General features: G+C 39.2%; 1 protein-coding gene across 1 annotated transcript in view; it reads left to right on the top strand.

Annotated features, from left to right (window-relative positions):
* PTPRO (protein tyrosine phosphatase, receptor type, O) overlaps positions 1 to 18,722 on the top strand; it is a 97,008-nt gene that overhangs the window by 55,012 nt on the left and 23,274 nt on the right. The window contains exons 15-18 of the mRNA XM_014540176.1: positions 2,204 to 2,272; positions 4,552 to 4,635; positions 9,318 to 9,353; positions 12,930 to 13,011. Of these exons, the coding sequence (XP_014395662.1) occupies positions 2,204 to 2,272; positions 4,552 to 4,635; positions 9,318 to 9,353; positions 12,930 to 13,011 (271 nt within the window). The remainder of the gene's footprint in view (positions 1 to 2,203; positions 2,273 to 4,551; positions 4,636 to 9,317; positions 9,354 to 12,929; positions 13,012 to 18,722) is intronic.

Raw genomic sequence — 18,722 nt, 5'->3', positions numbered from 1 at the left:
AAGAGAAGTCTGGATTGAAGATATAAATTCGGGAGTTGTTAGTATATACATGGTGTTAAAGCTATAGATGGGATGAAATCCAGGAAGTGGAAATTAGAAAAGAAATCTCTGGATTAAGCACCAGAATAACCTAGTATTAAGATTTTCATGGAGGAAAAAAAAGGGTAGCAGCAAGAGCGACTGACACGAGACATCCAGTGGAATGAAAGGAAAACTAAAAGTGAGGAGGCCAAGGCATATCAAGAAGAGGATATCTGCCTGGCTGGTGTGGTTCAGTGGTTGAGCATTGACCTATGAACCAGGAGGTCACAGGCTTGATCCCCAGTAGGGGGTGTGCAGGCGGCCTCTGATCAATGATTCTCTCTTGTCATTGATGTTTTTATCTCTTTCTCCCTTCCCCTTCCTCTCTGAAATAAATAAAATTGCATTTTTAAATAAAGAAGGGGACAAGAACCCCTACCTTAGTGGGTAGTGAGGAGCAATAACGCAGTAATAGCACAGCATAATACTCAACTCATAGGGAGTGTGCAACAAATGCTAGCTCGTAATAGCAATAGTGGAGGGGCCGGTAATGTGGTAATGGGGGTAGTGGTATGAATGAGGGTGTTATTGCAGGAGCATCCTCAATGCTGCATATAGCAAAAAAATGTAGGACAAGTGGTTCTACTTCCGCCAGCTGGTTATTAGGACAGAGGTTCTTAACATGTTCTGTGCCATGATCTGCTGGCAGTTTGAGGATGCTGTGGCTCTCTTCCAAGAATAATGCTTTCTGTTTAAGTGCATAAAATAAAATACATAGGATTGAAAAAGAAACTAATTATGTTAAAATATGGTCATCAAAGTATGTAAAAGAACAAATGTGTTGCATGCTTCTATATTAATGCATTAGGCAACAATACTTAGTAAGTGTACAGTAATTCTCATACTTCACCACAGTGATAAAGACAGTATTTCAATACCTGCAGAAAAGCCATTGTAGAAAAATATCTGCAATTTCTGTTATTAGCAAATCTCATAAGTACTGATGATATTATTGTGACTTGTTACTTACTTTAATAATTGAAGTAACTGCTAAATATATCTTCATAGAGCCCTAGATTCCATCCTTAGACCCCAGTTTAAGAACCCTTGAATTGGAGGGTAAAAAAAATTTCTTCTAAGTTAAATGTAAATAAATTCCTATATATTATAGGAAATGGACAAAGGAAAGTCAATTGATGTGTAATTTAAAATACTGTACAATATGATATAATATAGTCGTGTATTTTTCAAAAGAAGAAAACTATTCTTAGAACATCTGATAAGAACAGGAAAATAGCTGAATTAGCATATTGTGCCAGTAATGTCAAAATTTCTGCTTCAATTCTGAATAAGTCCACCAATTTCATGGAGAGGGAAAATGAGATGCATGAGCCCCAGTGAGCTACGTTATTGATGCATGATATTAAGCAAAAGATAGAGAAAGCATGAGAATATGTTTACCCTTTTACTCCAATTCTAGAAAAAAGGTTAACAATATTTTCTGCTGACAGACTAATGAGCAACATTCTGGATAAGAGGATCTGCACAGGCCAATCTGTTTTAATATGTATCCTTCTTTTACTCTCATCTCAAGTGATGAATACAATGAGGGGAAAATTTTGGTGGAAGGAAACAATACACATCCTTCTTTTACTCTCATCTCAAGTGATGAATACAATAAAAATCACAGCATGAAGGGGAAATTTTGGTGGAAAAAAAACAATACATCTTGATCCACCATCATTATAGAGAGGAAATCAATATGCTATTAAAAACAAAACCCCATGAAGAATATTTGCTAAAAACAAAAACAAACCAAAACAACAACAACAACAAAGAAACCTTCATTTTATCTAGAACAGTTGCTATAACTTACTTTGTAAAAAATATTAAATCACAAATAGTTCAAAGATTTATTTAGGATCCTGAGTGCCCTTTGGAAAGGATTGTGAACTGAAACCTTTTGGCCTCAGCTTGCTGTGGGGATGTGTGACCTTGTGAAAAATTGTTTTGTTTTGCTTTATCTTTCTATTTCGCATTTCATACAAAGAGAAACCCATAGAACTCATTATAGCTTTATAAAATGTAACGTTATGATGATGAACCGGTAAAGACTCATATGTCGCGGTAAAAGAGTGCTCCGTCAAGCAGTCACTTTGATCTTGTGATTCCTTTCATACAGGGAGTGTGGAGCGGGAACTTTTGTCAATTTTGCATCCTTGGAGAGGGATGGAAAGCTTCCATACAACTGGTGCGTATTCTTTCAGAACAAGCCTCCAGACCGCTTAGCTACGCTGTTTGTGTTCCAAGCTGTTTTACTATCCTCGGGAGATAAATGTTTTTTGTCTGTTTATCCTTTGTCATAATTTCTCTGACAGTGGACTTTCAAAGGTTAGATCTGCACAGAGTATATTGGTATATATTAGTTTAATACAATTATGAAGTAGCAAATGTGTCATAGTCTGATCTGTATTTACTATATTAAACAAAGGACTAAATCATCAGTTAGGCAAGTAGCCCATTACTGTGCCCAAGAAGGGCTTACACTGAACAAGTCGGGGCTGGTGGCATGACAAGAAACCCCACTGTGGCACAGATAGCATCTCTACTTACACTCACCTCTCAGTGCCTGGGGACATGAGCCACAACCTCTGTTCAAACATCAAGGAGAAGTATACAGCCCAGGGCTCTCGACTCCCACTTAAGAGTAAATAAATATCAAAGCCAAGAAGGTTCCATGAGAAAACATGGCATCATTTTTCTTTATTCTTCAGTATTTAGGACCTGGAGGGAGGAGGTATTTTGAGAATTAAGAAAGCACTTTCAGGGGATTCAATTGGTTGACATTGTACTTAACAATGATACGTGAGAATTAATGATGGCAATCAATACCCAACGAAACGGCTAATTAAGTAACCATTTACTACAGCCAGCGCTGCTTACATGAGCTAGTTTGGCTTTTGTGTAAGCAACTATGCAAAGCACATTTAAATACAGACATTTCATATTAATTCTTGGTAAGTGATCTTTGTTCTGCTTTTACTAAACCCCCTAATGATTAATCTGAAAGAAATCAATATGTGATACTGGAAATTTTACTCTACAGAATCAATGAGGGAGGGAGGGTTCTATTTAAAATATAAACTCTACCTCCCTGAGTGGGCACCTATCTACTTGAGGCCCACTCTGGTTGAACGTCTAGTTGGAATAGGATGCTTTTGTGTTATTTTTAAATTTTAGCCTGAATGGAATTTTGCTATTCAAATATGACTAATCCAATGGTGAAGAGAGAGAAATTCATAAACCCTTGATGGTGAAAAGTTAGGAGACATTTTGTTCAAATATATTACCACATTTTGCAAGATGAAGAGACTAATGCCCTGATACTTGTTTGCCGCCTGGCCCATCCTTAAAAATGGTCCAGTCACAGAGCGGTGGTGAGCGGCTCAAGTAGGAAATGATTCATTTGTACACGTGACCCAGGAGAGCTGTGTATTGACTGCACAACCAGTCACAGCTTATAAAATATGGGAGACCCGTTACGGGAGAACTGAGGCAAAAGAGACTTCACTTCAGGACTTTTCTATAAAATCAAGAAAATTCTCACTTCTTGGCAAAGACAGGTTCTCCAGGCCCAGCATTTTCAGGCTGAGAATAGCTATCTCAGTGCAGATTTGTAAAAACTAAAGTGACAAGGCGACAGCATTGCCCCCTAATTCTCAGAATAGCTATCGATGCAACCATACGATATTTTTAAATCTGCATTAATGAATGTTCTATGTTACAACTGGTTGGAATATTTGAAATTGGTTTCAAACCATGCATTTTAGACCAACAGTCTGAATGAGAATTAAAGTGAAACTCAGTAGTTTTGCTCCCACTCCACTGAGTACTGGTTAAGCTCACAGACTAGGCTACTGTTCCTGAATGAATGGCACCTGAGTGTCGTGCCCTACCTCCGTGCTAAGGGTTACTTTTTAGAAACGGTGTATAAGTTAAAATAAAATTAACGTAGAAAGTCACAGTAATGCGCTAAAAGTGCCGCTTGACAGGAAAGTGTCCCGAAAGCTTTGAGTCTTCACCAGGACCGGTACATGTGAACTCACCATTTATATTCCCTCCCACAGCTTCCAAATGATGTTTTACAGGTTCCTTAAAATAGACTTAGTTATGCACTGCAAGGGTAATACCCAAGAGGAAGACTTGAGATAACTAATGAGGCATTTAAGCGCGTCATTTCACTGAATGCGAAATGTAATCACCTAATAGCAGACTAATTAACACAAAATACATTGGAAAAAAAATCTGATTACAATAAGAGGCTGTGTGTGAATGAAACTGATTTTGACAATATTATAGCACTTCAGCCCTCAGGTTTAAATTTCACAGAACGGAATAATATTTCATTATAATTAAGGTGCTCATTTTACTTGATTCCAGTGAATAATGTACTGATGTCTGTTCACAATTTATCTTACTAACTCTTGCAACTTCTTCATCTTTACATCTGTTATCTATTAATGCTCACAGGCGTAGGAGTATATTTGCTTTCCTAACCCTGCTACCTTCATGTCTTTGGACTGATTATCTTTTGGCATTTTATATTAATCCTTGGTAAGTGATTTTTATTTTATTTTTACTATTTACCTAACACAGCCTTTAAAAGTTAGCTTTCGGGGAGTAAACAAAACAGAAAAATTCTTTTATGTGTTGGCAGCATCTAAAATTATTCATCAGTGAAATGAATTAAAACAGTGAATGGTACCGAGATGCTAACAAAAATGTTTCCCGATTAAATTTTCTTCTTGCGATGTTCTGGCATGCTTTCCTTCCACGCACTACCCGTCATTTGTTTCTTCCCGAGTCAATCCAATGGCCTCTCATCTTTATAAATGATGCTTTCCATTTTCCTTCTCATCTCCATCCATTGCAGAGCTCCATATTCCCAAGAAGGAAGAAATGCATTGAGGTAGAGAAACCCAGAGCACTACCCCCTCATTTGGCGCCTCCATGTGGTTTTTTTGTATAAGAATGCTAACCTAATGAATATGGGGCAAATGACCATGTTCAAGCCTCTTTGTATAACTGTCTTATTTATTTATTTATTATTATTTTAATATTTCTTTTATTGATTTCAGAGAAGAAGGGACAGGGAGAGAGTGAAACATCAATGATGAGAGAAAATCATTGATTGGCTGCCTCCTGCATGCCCCCCACTGGGGATCGAACCCGCAACCCAGGCATGTGCCCTTGGCTGGAATTGAACCCAGGACCCTTCAGTCCGCAGGTTGACGCTCTATCCACTGAGCCAAAGGGCTTTCTTATTTCATTGTCATTACTCTGCAGAGGGTATTGTCACCCCATTGTAGAGATATGGAAATATAGGTAGAAGAAGATTAACTAAGCACTTGATGAGATACTGTTCTTGAATGACTAGTACCTGAGTGTCATGCCATACCTCCATGTAAACTGTTACTTTTTTAGAAATGGCATATAAGTTAAGATAAAAAGCCGCAGAAAGTCACAGTAGTGCACTAGAATGTGGCTTTGTACGAATGTGTCCCTTGCTTAATTCTTTGATTTTTCTCATTTTCCACCATTCATTTTAAGCTTATATCAGGCGGGCCTATGCTTATTTGCATGTCTTTTTCAATATATATATATATATATATATAACTTTTTATTGATTTTAGAGAGAAAGAGACATTGATTTGCTATTCCACTTATTGATGCATTCATTGGTTGATTCTTGTGTGTGCCCTGACCAGTGACTGAACTCCCAATCTTGGTGTATCTGGATGATGCTCTAACCATCTGAGCTACCCAGCCAGGGCTTGCAGGTCTTTTTTAATAGGTCCCTCTGATGAACACAAGATCAAATTTCAGCAACCCTTCAAGGTCCAGTATTTACAGTACTAATCAAATAACATGAGACCCGAGTTAGGGGTAAAAGCCCTTCAGTAGTTTGTAGAAAAACAATTCTGAAACAGGAAATGGTTATCTCCAGGCAAGAACAGAAGGCAAAACATAGAGCCCCATGCTTTCTGTCACTTTCAGTAAACTGCTCACACACAGATCAATCAATAAAAATATACTGATCATAATCTATATTTTCAGTCTGAGGCTTGTGCTATGCCAAATATCAAAGTAAAATTCATGGTCCCTTCTCCTAGCTTAACTCAGTACTCAGAAAGCCCCCCGAATTCCCTGCTGTTTGCTACTTTTCATCTAATAACTCACCCCGCTCCTAACACACTGCCCAGCTTCTTCTCTAAACTATCCACTTTACGAGAAGATATGATCCTATTGGTTTTTTCAAATCCTCCTGATGTCTCTAGTGGTTCGTGTGGAAATCAATTCTCTTTCTCATAGTGTCGCTGGAATCTTTTCCCAGGATGGTCACAGATTCGGGGCTGAACCCCTGTGATCAGTTGGCTTAGTTAAGGATTGTATTCTGCCACGATTTCTGACTTTCATTATCTCAGATCATCTGTCTGGATTCAGTGTTATTACCCTCTTTTTTCTTACTTCCATATTCACCCTCATACTGTTCCCTACTATGCATCTGCCTGTTCTAAGTCCTCCACAGTTGTTGACATTCTAAGCATGAAGTATTATTTACTTTAAAATGCTAAGCTTTGCTCATGGTTATTGCATGCTCTACTCAAAGGATGATGTAATTCTAAAGACCTTTTATTAAGATTTGGAGGTGATTTCCATTTTGCTCATGAGAAAGTAAGTAGTGCTTATGAAATTGGGGATGTCTAGACTTTGGGGAGGGGTTTTGTTTTTAATCATCATGAATCCCATGCTCTGTCATTGCTTTATATTCTTCTTTGCAATGAATTCCAATCTGGCTAGCTTTCTAAGACTGTCATACCATGAAGGACTTACAAAGAATGCAGCCTAGCTTCTTGAAATCATTGGGGTATTGAACCTTACCTAACATAAATGACAGGGGAAAATTAAAAGAGGTGTATCATTCTATATGGACATATACCATGTTTCTATATGGACAAATACCATGGTTTTGTCAGTTATTCATAAAATCTTTTGCAATGAGATGATACCCTAAGCATCACCCAACATGTTCATTGTAACATGCACACACACTAGCTTTTTCCATAATGTGCTGAAGTTAACATTGTTAGCAAAGCCTTAACTTACATGTTTAAAAATGAATTACCCGTGAGGTTAGTCTTAGAATGAACACAGCAATTACAAATGTTGGATAATTATATCAGTATTTCTGTGGAGTCTCATAATTCAGTCCTTTGGTCATGTCCCACAGCCTTAGGTTATCTATAGAAATTCAGCAAAACCTAGGTGTAACAATGAGAGTTGTACACAATTATGAAGACCTACAATTATGATGATCAGAGTATGACAGTGAGTCATCTTAAAGCATGTGGTAGAATTTCACATGGGTTTAAAGTTCATTCAATCAATGAATGAGATTGAAAGAAACACCAGTGCCTCTCCTCCATGAGTCAGATTTCTGCACAGCTGTGAATAGTAGCAGCTTAATATTTCAGCACTGAATTTATTCAGTGTCACTCTCCCACATACATTTGTTTCTTCCCCGGTTCCCTTACAGTCTGTTTGGTAAGGAAAGGTTTCTTCCTTTTTAAAAAAAATTCACTCCCAATCATAAAATATGTTGGCAGCCTCCTAACTTTGCCAGAACCATTAGTTATCTGTGCTAACATTCTGCTACATGAAGTAAATGTGGTATTCCTAAAGTTAGCTGAATTACCATTGCAAGCGCTGAGTAGGAAATTATTCAAGGGACATTTCTTTAGGTTTCCAAATGCTTGTATGGTACAGCTCTGCCCAGTATTACAATGGGGTTTTGAGGGGATAAGGGAGAAGCAAAGTAAAAACTGGAATGTTTATTCCCTTTAAATCCCAAGTATAGAAGACAAAGAGAGGATGAAGACAGCAATTATTGAATGGATTATCTTCACTCAGAATTGGGAAAGAATAAAACCTACCTGAAACCATAAATACCACTTGCCTTACAGACATTCCCCTACATTTTCTGTCCTGCCTTACTTTCTCTCCATCCGAAAGTCCCATTTCTCCAATGGGACCTCAGGAGTCCAAGTATCAAATTCTTAATTGAATCATTAAGTAAAATGGTCAGGGTGACATAGCAAAGTTGTTTGTTTTAACTGAATTAAATCAGCATTTATTTAACACCCACTATGTGTTCCAATAACTGTGCTCAGCTCTGGGGGAAGGAATAGTCAAGCAGCCAGACTAGCAGTCTGATGGACAGACAGTCTGACAATGTGAGAAATGCCCCGCGAGTAAAGCACTGTGCAAGCAGAGAAAGTAGTGCTTTATTCTGCTGAAGGCCTTCTGGAAATGGAGGTATCCAAGCATTCATAATTCTCATGTAAATAAATATTTTGGCACCAAGTTATTTAGTATAGATTGTTTATTTTCTGAAAGTTTGGTTGCTACCATCAATCTTCAAAGATCCTTGAAAATACTTATAAAACGTATTTGCTCACAATCATACCTGGTATTACTTATGTAAGAAATTAAAACATAATAACGAAGTGCTTCAGCAGACTATCTTAGCATTAGCTACTAGGTCAGTTATCTCACTTGCTGATTGAAAACGATTCCCCTAAAGTACCCCCTTGTAATTAACTGAAGCATACCTTGTGTTGAGCTTACAAACTAGTAATGAATTAAGAGCAACCAGGTAATTGGTTCAATTCCTCAAACAGCTTAAAAGCTAGTTTATAATTGAATATAAACAATGCCATAGTAGAATTATATAAGACACAAGCCAACACTGGTAGCACAAATTCACATGCCCAACAAAAATGTTCAGAAAAGCTATTTTAGTTTTAATTAAGAGACCAACATATCCTCCCTCCCACCATTATTTCTCACTGTTGTTCCCTGGTTTTTTGCTTCTTACCTATAGAACTGGGAGAATTCAGGCAGTTGGTATTTTTATGTATTTACAAAATGACTTTAGCAACTTAATCACCAGTAGCAAGAAATTATATATTTCCAGATTTCTGTTTCTGGCAAATATTAAATATAAAGTATAGGTATGTTCCTGTAATCTAATAGAGTTGTTTTAAATGACTCTGAAATATTATCATTATGTTCTCATTTAAGGAAAAGTAATTAAACAAATCTGAGATATGTTTAGTGAAAATTAAATAAAATTGAGGTGCTTGATGTAATTATTTAAAATTCTTCAAGTTTAATCATTATGTTAATCAATTCTTTTGCCCAGATAAATTTGTCTCTTTTTTTTAAATTCTCAGGAGTAAAAATGGTTTAAAGAAGAGAAAACTGACTAAGTAAGTGTTTTCATTATTGATATATAATTGATATTTAACATTGTGCATGTTTAAGGTGTATAATGTATTGACTTGGCAGATTTATATATTGCAATATGATTACCACTCTAGCATTAGCTAGCATCTCCATCTGTAACATAATTATCATTTTCTTTTTGTGGTGAGCACACTTAAAGTCTAGTCTCTTAGCAATTTTTAAGTATGTAATACAGTAAGTTTTTCTTACTATTTCATTTTAAAATATTTTCTTTAAAAATGTTCTTCATAATGGTGTTAACATTACAAGTTAAAAAGATTATTTATTTTCAAATAGAAGGGATGCTTAAGAAAGAAGCAAGGAGCATTTGGGATCTTGTTCCCAGGCATATATATCCTCATTTTGGCTCAAATAAACTCTTACAATGATTTTTTTTAAAAAAGGAGGCAATTGTGTATAAAATAGCTTAAGAATAGTATCACCAAGTGAAATCTGAGAAGAATGGGTTGTTAGGAATTATCAAAGTCTTGCTGAAGGAAATGTTTCTCTAAATCTAGAAAAAAATTAACTTTTAGCCACATCAAAATTGTACAAAAGCCTTTGTCATTTTGTACTTGGAAGCTCTGTCCTTATTGCAGAGAGGCTTGTACTAGATTTGATGTTATAATAAATGCTTTGAGAAGTGCTGCCTCAGGAAAGCTTTGTAATAAATAGAAAAAGACAATTGCTCTTGATAGCCTGTGGTTTTCCTTCACTACTGAACTGTTAAGTCATAAGAATTAAGATTCTGATGGGTGAAAATTAACCATCAGTTGATTTCAAAAGCCTAATTAGATGTTCACCTCCAGGCCTTCACTTAAACTGTGCATATAAAGAGTGGAACATCTATAAATAGAACTCATCCTTGACACTTACCCAGGATAGAATATTGGTGAATTAATCTGAGGCAATTAGGGGTTCCAGCCAGATCTATGGCATCTATGCCAATGAGGACAAAGTCACAGAGCACATAATACAAAAAAGTTGATGCAAAAATATTTCTATATAGCCTTGAGTGACATCATATTTTAGCACATGTAAATAACAGAATAATTTTTTCCTAAATCTATTTCAAATCGGTATGCATCCATTGGCATATACCAAGTGATGTAGGAGACACAAGACTGGCCTGAAGAGAGAAGAGGTACTGTCACCTGAAGGAATGACTTGACAGAAACAGGAAGACTTTGTTGCCCAAATTATCTATTGGGTTGTTACATGAGATAGAGAGGCATAGGCTAGAGCAGTTAAAAGACAGGGTCTCAGAACCAAAAAGGGAGACACCATCAGGGTTTGTTCCTCCCAAAGCCCAGGCAGAGAGGAGAATGAGAAGCAGGATGTGGACAGAAGTTTGGGTAGAGTTTAGGGGTGGTGGAAACTGCCCACAAGCCAGAACATTGCATCAAACCAGCTTCCTCAATCCCTCTTCTCGTTTTCTCTCTAATCCGATCTCCTTCTCCAAAAGCCATGTATTGGGGCGCTTTCTACCCTCCTCCCCAACTTTCTATTTACTTTCTTTTTACTTTTTCTCTTTCACCCCAAATGCCCCCAACCACCATATTCCTTTGGCTCTCCTTTGCCATCTCCACTCATCTTCATCCCATCACTCCTTTCCTGCACCTTCTCCTTCCCCCATTTCCCTCTAAATCTTTGTCCTGCTCATCTCTGCTCCCTCCCAGCTTCCTTTTTCTCATCCTTCTCCTCATCATCCTCTCCCTGATGTTTCTGGTTCTTTCTCTGTCTCTCTCTTTTCCCTCTTTTTTCTGCTTTTGCTTTTTCTAACCCCTAAATATTTTCTCTGACTTGGTGTTTCTATTGACGCTCCCACGTTTAGCCATTTTGGGAGAAGGATGGCAAGTTTGAAGTACAAAAGCTTTTAACCGGGAATCATTCTCTCTGGGTTCCAGCCAGAGTTGTACGGCTCAGTGGTCACGTGGTCTTGGACTACTCCCTTGATTCTCTTAGCATTGACTCTCTCATCTGGAGCATGGGGTAATGTTGGCCATGTCTATCTTACCATCAATCAAGCAAGATAACATATGTAAATATTTTAGGTGTATATAACTCATTAGTGTTGTTATTATTATTAAGAAAAACCATTAAAGTTTAAATGTATTATCTGGGAGGTATAATGGCCTTTAAAATCTAGTAAAATAAGTTAACTATCAGATTAGCTAATCAACAACTTTAAACAAATGGCTATTAAGAACTGTGTATTTGCTATGAAGATACAAGGCCGCCTGTAGATGACATAAGCTGAGTAACTTGCAACAAGACTAAAAGAAAGGGCAACTATGTGGACCCTGACAGAGTAGAAGGCTTGGGGTAGATGGCAGAGGACAGCATGCTGCAGAAGCTTGGGGAGCAGGTCAGTCTAGGTAGAGTATAGGCGCAGTAAGCAGCTATAGAAAACTATTGGAGACGGCATGGATGGGCCTGGAAAATATTATGCCAAGTGAAATAAGCCAGTCTGAGAAAGACAAATATCACATAATCTCACTTATTTGTGGAATCTAATGAACAAAATGAATTGACCAACAAAATAAGACCCAAAGCAGGGAGGCATGGAACAGCCTGACATACCTCGATATGGAGTTGGGGGAGACGAGAAGAGATAAACCAAAGAACTTATATACTTATATGCATAGCCCATGGACACGGGCAATAGGGTAGTGAAGCCCTGGGGTGCTGGATAGAGGCTGAGAAGAGGGCGGGGGAAGAGGGAAATGGGAGATATCTATAATACTATCAACAATAAAAATATATTTAAAAAGAAAAAAAGGAAAACTACAGGAAATAAGCCATAAACCTTATTTTAAAAACAACAAAAAAACAAGAGAAGAGGTGAGAACTTTTGCTACAGACGTAGAAACATATGCTTGGATGTCTTATTAGATGGTACCTCTGAACCTGCATGTCATTTGATAGATATGCAAACCTCTAAGCATCGCTTTCAAAGTGAGGCCCTGGCAGCTCTCTGGATCTATTGCTCCACCCACAATCCTGCCTCTGTCCTGGGGAGACAGTGTAGTCAGCACTCAATTCCTTACACTTGTAAAGCTTGTTTAAACTGGCAAGGTTCTTTAACATACGGTGAGGTGGTATGATAATAGTATTCCATAGCTGAGAATGCTGAATCTCAGAAGAGTTAGGTAAACTCTCCAAGATCACACAGAAAGTAAAGTAAAACCATAACTCCTACAAGTCTGCAGGGTCTAATCCGTATTTTTTTCCCATAAACCAGAATTTTCTAGAAACCACACATATGAGTATGTGTGTGAGTTTTCAGGTATATACTATTTTACTGCTGGAGTAAATTGAAAATCTAAAGATATCTCCTATCTCAAGGATGCTTCATATAGATGGCTCTCTTTTTAATTACAATATAGTAGGGACTGGTGACTTTAATCAAAAAAAACAAACAACAAAAAACAGAGTGCTAACCTTTAAGAAGCAAAACTATTTTCTCTGAGAAAAGTGTTCATGTTTGAGAAGTACAGTGTTAAACAACACCTGTCCATAGGGTTTTTAAAACATACTTTTCTTTGTGTTTGACAAAGCCCGGTTCAACTGGACGACTTTGACGCCTACATCAGGGATATGGCCAAAGACTCTGACTATAAATTTTCTCTTCAATTCGAGGTGAGTGAATAAAGCAGACCCTGCCTTCTGGTAGATGGGGCAATGGGGACTGGCAGGTTTGGGTTGGTGTCCTGTCCCTGCTCACTGGGCAACGCCTGGAATGAGGTTACATTATAAACAGGATGGGCTCAGGAGTGTCTGATCTGCAGGTTCAGAGATAGGATGTCAGCTCTTAGTTACTAGGTCAGGACTGAGGGCACAGATGAAGGAAAGGGGATGCAGGCACTGAGGTGAACAAACGTGGTTATTGGAGAAGTTACCATTGAAAATCAAGGTGCTTGAGACTGCAGGGGAAAGCAAGCTGACAACTGAGATTGGCAACAGAATTTCACTTTCAGGGGATTTTTAGTGTGTCTCTCATGCCACTTGGGCCACCGTATGGTGGATGAAATGGACCTGTTTGTCTTATGGGCATTTAAGAGTCTATGGTGGGGCTCTTCTGCCTATAGGACTCTTGGCATTCTACTTAATATTTCCTTGTGAAGTTTTCTTTCCTTTTCTTGGAGAAATTGGGGAGAATTAGACATGGTTTGTGTGGAAGAAAAGAGTTGGCACCACCTCCTATTTCTGAGGCACACATAGTTGTTTGAGTCCAAGACCATGTGTCAGAGCACATGGGAATGAGTAAGCCTGGATCTCAGCAGTGTGAGGACTATCACTGGTCCTCACATTCTCTTCCCACGTGTTTCACAACACATAGCACAGTCTGGACGGGCACATCTACAGCTTTCTACGGGGGGTCCATGATTCAGGGGAGTCAGAGAAAATGGAAAAACAAAGTGACTTTTCTAAATATTGTGGATTTTTTTAAAGCCTTAAAGGTGCTCTTTCCTGTGAAATAGTAGGTTGTAGAATGCAGTTCCTTCCTCCTCATTATTCATATTAATTTCTTCTTTCCACCCATCAGTCAAGGACAGCTTTGGTCTGCAAGAAACGGGGAATCCTGGTGTGGAAATTCTAACAGGGACGTTAAGGATGAGAACTTCAGATGTTATCAGATACAAAGCCCCTAACTACCACCTGTGTCATGAGAAATTCGACATAGAGCCTGGTTCAGTTAGCCATTGCGTGCAGGTGCATAAGAAATTATAGATGTTGCATCAAATGCTGTATCTCAAAGAGCAGAAATTCCGTTTGAATTGGAGATCTATGGTGAGGATGTCATTTCAGAAAGTATATCAATGAAAGGAGGAGAGTTTAATAAGAAAACATAAGCCCAAACTTAGAAAATATAAATAGCTAGATAATTCTAATGATGAAGATTATGATGTAGGTACACTTTCAACCTCATTGAAGACACAACCTCTTAATTTCTACAAGATTATACGACCTTAGTGACACAGCTACATCCCTGCCTTTGCTGGGAGGATGAGGAGTACCTCCCGTCAAACTTTGGTATAACTATTACTGTGCTTCTGAAATGCATTATTATTTTAGAAATTCAATTAGTCTTTTATTTTTTTGTAAAAAGAAAAGATTATTTTAGTTGTCCATGATAGGAACACAATCCAAACTAGTTTAGACCAAAGAAAAATGGAATTCATTCCAAGGATGCTAAGTTATGTCATGTGATCAAAGGGAAGAATGAGTAGCTGAACCAGGAGGGCAGGGAAGCAGCCCTGTCAAAAGTATGATTGGAACCAGAGGCCATGCCCCTGCAGAGACCTCTTTTTATTTCTCACTTCTGCTTCTCTCTCTATCTTGGCTTCACTTTCTTTCACTGTAAGCCAACCTCTGTCTCTATGGCAAACACGACCACCAAAAACCTCTGTGTCTTATCATATAGTTTCCATGGTTTCCCATGGGAACTCTTGACTCTCTTGTTCATATTTTGAAAATTAACAGGGGATGGTTCTGATTGGCTGGCCTAGGCCATGATGTCCACTCAAACCAACCACAGCCAGGGAGGGCAGAATCACCTAAGAATAGAGCAGCTCTTACTGGAAGCACGAAGCTAAATCGAAGGAGACCACTGTTATTTTCAAAGCAAGGACACTGGGATAACCAAACAGTGAGGGATTAGATCCCAGCTGCAGATGCTTCAAAAATATGAGAAGTAGAATTGTAAATTTTATGTGCTAAATGCTCATAATATGTTGAGGGCTTTTGATGTTAAACACATCTAGGCTTATCTCATAGAATTTATAAAGGATATAGGAATGTACTAAACTGAGAATTCAAAAACCTGGATCCTCCCTACCATTTTGCCACTAATTAATATTGAAAAAATCAAATTTGTCATCACCTGAGTTTCTTCATCTATAAAATGGTAGGCTTCACTGAATCAGTGATTCTCAATGGGGCCAGTACCAGGCAGTTCCCTAGGCAGGGTTTGCGGATGTGTAGGAGTGTTCTTTTTGTTGTTGGTAGTGGTGTTTTTGTTTTTGTTTTTTGGTTGTCATATGGCTTGGGAGTAACCTACTTGTGGTATTTAGTGGGGAGAGAAACAGGGATGCTAAATGTTCCTTAATAAGTGGGAAAGTCTCACACAGCAAAGAATTGTCCCAAGATAATAGTAGTCCACTGAGAACACTGGACTAAATGTGAGGTATGGATACATCCAAGCTTTAATACTCACGTGTGATGGTCAGGATTCTGCAGAGAAATGGAATAGATAGATAGAAAGATAGATAGATAGTTGATAGATAGATAGATAGATAGATAGATAGATAGATAAGTAGATAGATAGATGATATAATAGGATTTAGAGAAAGCGAGATGGAGAGATTTATTTTAAGAAATTGGCTCACATGACTGCCAGAGCTAGCAAGTGTGAAATCTGCAGGGCAGGCTGGGGACCCGGGGAAGAGGTGATGTTGCCGCTCAAGTCTGAAGTCTGGAAGCAGAATTCCTTCCTCCTCCGGGGACTTCCATCTTTCCTCTTAAGGCCTTCGATTTACTAGATAAGATCCACTCACATTTTGGAGGCTAATCTGCTTTCTCAAAATCTACTCCTGATTGACATGTTAATCACATCTAAAAAAATACTTACACAGGACATCTGGACTTGATGTCTGACCAAGCAACTTGGTGCTATAACCTTGCCAAGCTGACACATCAAATTAACCATCACACCGTGATTTGAAGGAGTATTTAGTATTTTTACTTATTATGAAGTTTTTTTCCCCATATATCTTTGTTCTTAGAGTATTATTGGTCATATATGTAATTCATTTGGTGTCAAGTCCTGATATCCTATATAATAAAAGGCTAATATGCAAATAGACTGAATGGCAGAACAACCAAACCACTGGTCACTATGATGTGCGCTGACCATCAGGGGGCATGCATGGAATATGGTGGGCGTCGGCTGCGGCGGGAGAGTGGAGCAGGTGAGTGGAGACGCCAGACCAATGCAGGGCGCTGGTCGCTGTCATCGGGGTGAGCCTCTGGTGGTTACTAAAAAATTCTTTGCTCCTGCACGCTGCAGTCCCGACTGGCGTTCACACCCACTGCCAGTGCTGGCCCCACTCACACCCGCAGCCAGCGCTAGAGCTGCTGCTTGCACCCGCTTCCAGCACCCGGCGCTGGTCCCGATCGCCCCTGAGGGCTTCTGTACCTCCCCCTGCTCCTGAGGGGCTATCGGGGCAGCAGCCGCCACTCGCACCCACTGCTGGAGCTGGCCCCAATCGCTCCATGCCATCAGCAGGTGTGAGCAGGGCCAGTGCCGTCAGTGCATGGGAGAAGCAGTGGCGGGAGCAGGGCTGCCAGCAGGTGGGACTGGGAGCCTCGGTGGGAGGGGCCAGGCAGGGGTGCGGAGAATGGGCCGAGACCCGCCCCTGTGCCTACAGCAACCTCGAAGCCCACAGTTCCTTTCAAGGTGCACAGATTCGTGCACTGGGCCCCTTAGTATATATATAATTTATTTGGTGTCCTTGGCATGGTGAGAAAATACAAATTACTCTCCAGAATTCTGATTTATTTAAATCACAAGCTCAGATTGTTTGTTTTGGACTAACACTTGCTCAAGCAGTGACCCACTAGTCTAGCTCACTTCCTTTTTCATTTGACAGCCTCCCAGATATTGCCAGTTCCCAACCCTACCCACCCTACATCCTCATGGTCTCTTCCTCTACTTTCAAAGACACATTGTGCTCCCACACCTGACTTCAGGTTGCATGTTGGACCTTCCACATGGCAGCCCTCAAATTTTCCTGAAGTTGATATTAATTGAGGCTTAAGGGACAAAAATGTTTCCTCTGTAATGGAAACCCGAGAGGGTGTTAAGATGGCTCAGTCAGCTGGTTTAGCTAAATCCATTGGCTGGACAGTGTTCTGTTTATATTAATGCTTAATAGTTGTATTTATTTTGATTCTGACATTGAAAGAGCACACCCATATAGAGAAATTTCATCACTTGTAAGCATTATGCAAATTGAAACTAATGTCTAGATTTATATATACAACCAATACATCTATAAGTCATACATGAAACTATACAAGTTGCTAATTTGCATTCACTGAATAAATTACTCTTCACTATGCATCTGATTTTTGCATCTACTAGAAAGACTGATTATCCTTCTAACAAAAATATACATCTTTTCTTAGGGAGGTTTGGGAACCAGGGATTAGATTCAATTCCTCATTTCTTATGTCTTAGATGGAGAAGGTTTTGAAGAGCCAGACTTTAGAGCTTGAAATTTGAGAGCCCACGAAACATACCTCCTACTGCTCATTCTGCCATTATTTTCTGTGTTTTGTGTTTGATTGGGATGCTAGTGGAATGTGTGTCTACAAAGATAAAAGCAAAACTACTTTACTTCTCATATAGTCCACAAGGAATGGCCTCTGATTTCTGGGAGTAGCTTTCATTTGCACTGTTCTTACCTGTTTCAGTCCAGTTCACTAGAGACCTACCTGCAGTTCTTGTTGAAAAATGTTGCCTTGAACCCTCTCCAACACCAGGGATCATACATTGCTCCAGACCTGAGTTTTCTTTCCTCTCATTTCTAATTTCCTCTGTTCCCAAGTGCCTGTAACAGTAATGTGTCCAGTGATTGGAGTGTTGTCCCTAAATCCCATCCTTGAGCCCAAAGCCCTGGTAGCGATTGCTAGACACTCCTGAGGTTGACTTTCTTCCTAGCCATCTTCCATCACCTGCCCAAGACTCCCATCACTGCTGCACCCCATTCTTCCTTATTTGGAAATAGGGTCATTTGCGGATATAATTAGTTAAGATGAGGTCATACTACAGTAGGGTGGAAGTCCTTATGAAAAGACAGCTATGTGACAATTCAGAAAAAGGAGACTGCCGTGTGATGACAACGCAGAGATTGGAGAGATACAACTAGCACAGTGCACATATACTGCTTTGCTTTTCAAGACTTGCAGGCTTCAAACACAGCCACAGAGGATGGACTTCCATTGGGCCTTGGTGACTGTATTGGTTTCCTAGGGTTGCCATAACAAATTACCGTAATCTTGGTGGCTGTAAGCAACAGAAATTTATTCTCTCACAATTCTAGAGGCCAGAAGTCCAAAATCAAAGTGTTAGCAGGGCCATGCTCCCTCTGAAGGCTGCAAAGGAGAATCTCCCATTTCTGGTGGCTCCAGGCATTCCTTGGCTTACAGCTGCCTAGCTCACATCTGTGCCTCCACCTTTATATGGCCTTCTCCTCTCCTCCCTTTCATAAGAACACTTGTCATTAGATTTAGGGCCCACCTGGTTAATGCAAAAAGGACTTGTCTCATGATCCTTAACATAATTA

Source organism: Myotis brandtii, unplaced genomic scaffold (assembly GCF_000412655.1).
Source record: "Myotis brandtii unplaced genomic scaffold, ASM41265v1 scaffold237, whole genome shotgun sequence".
Taxonomy (NCBI): domain Eukaryota; kingdom Metazoa; phylum Chordata; class Mammalia; order Chiroptera; family Vespertilionidae; genus Myotis; species Myotis brandtii.
Note: the sequence above shows the minus strand (reverse complement) of the source record. Positions and strands in the feature narration are given on the sequence as shown.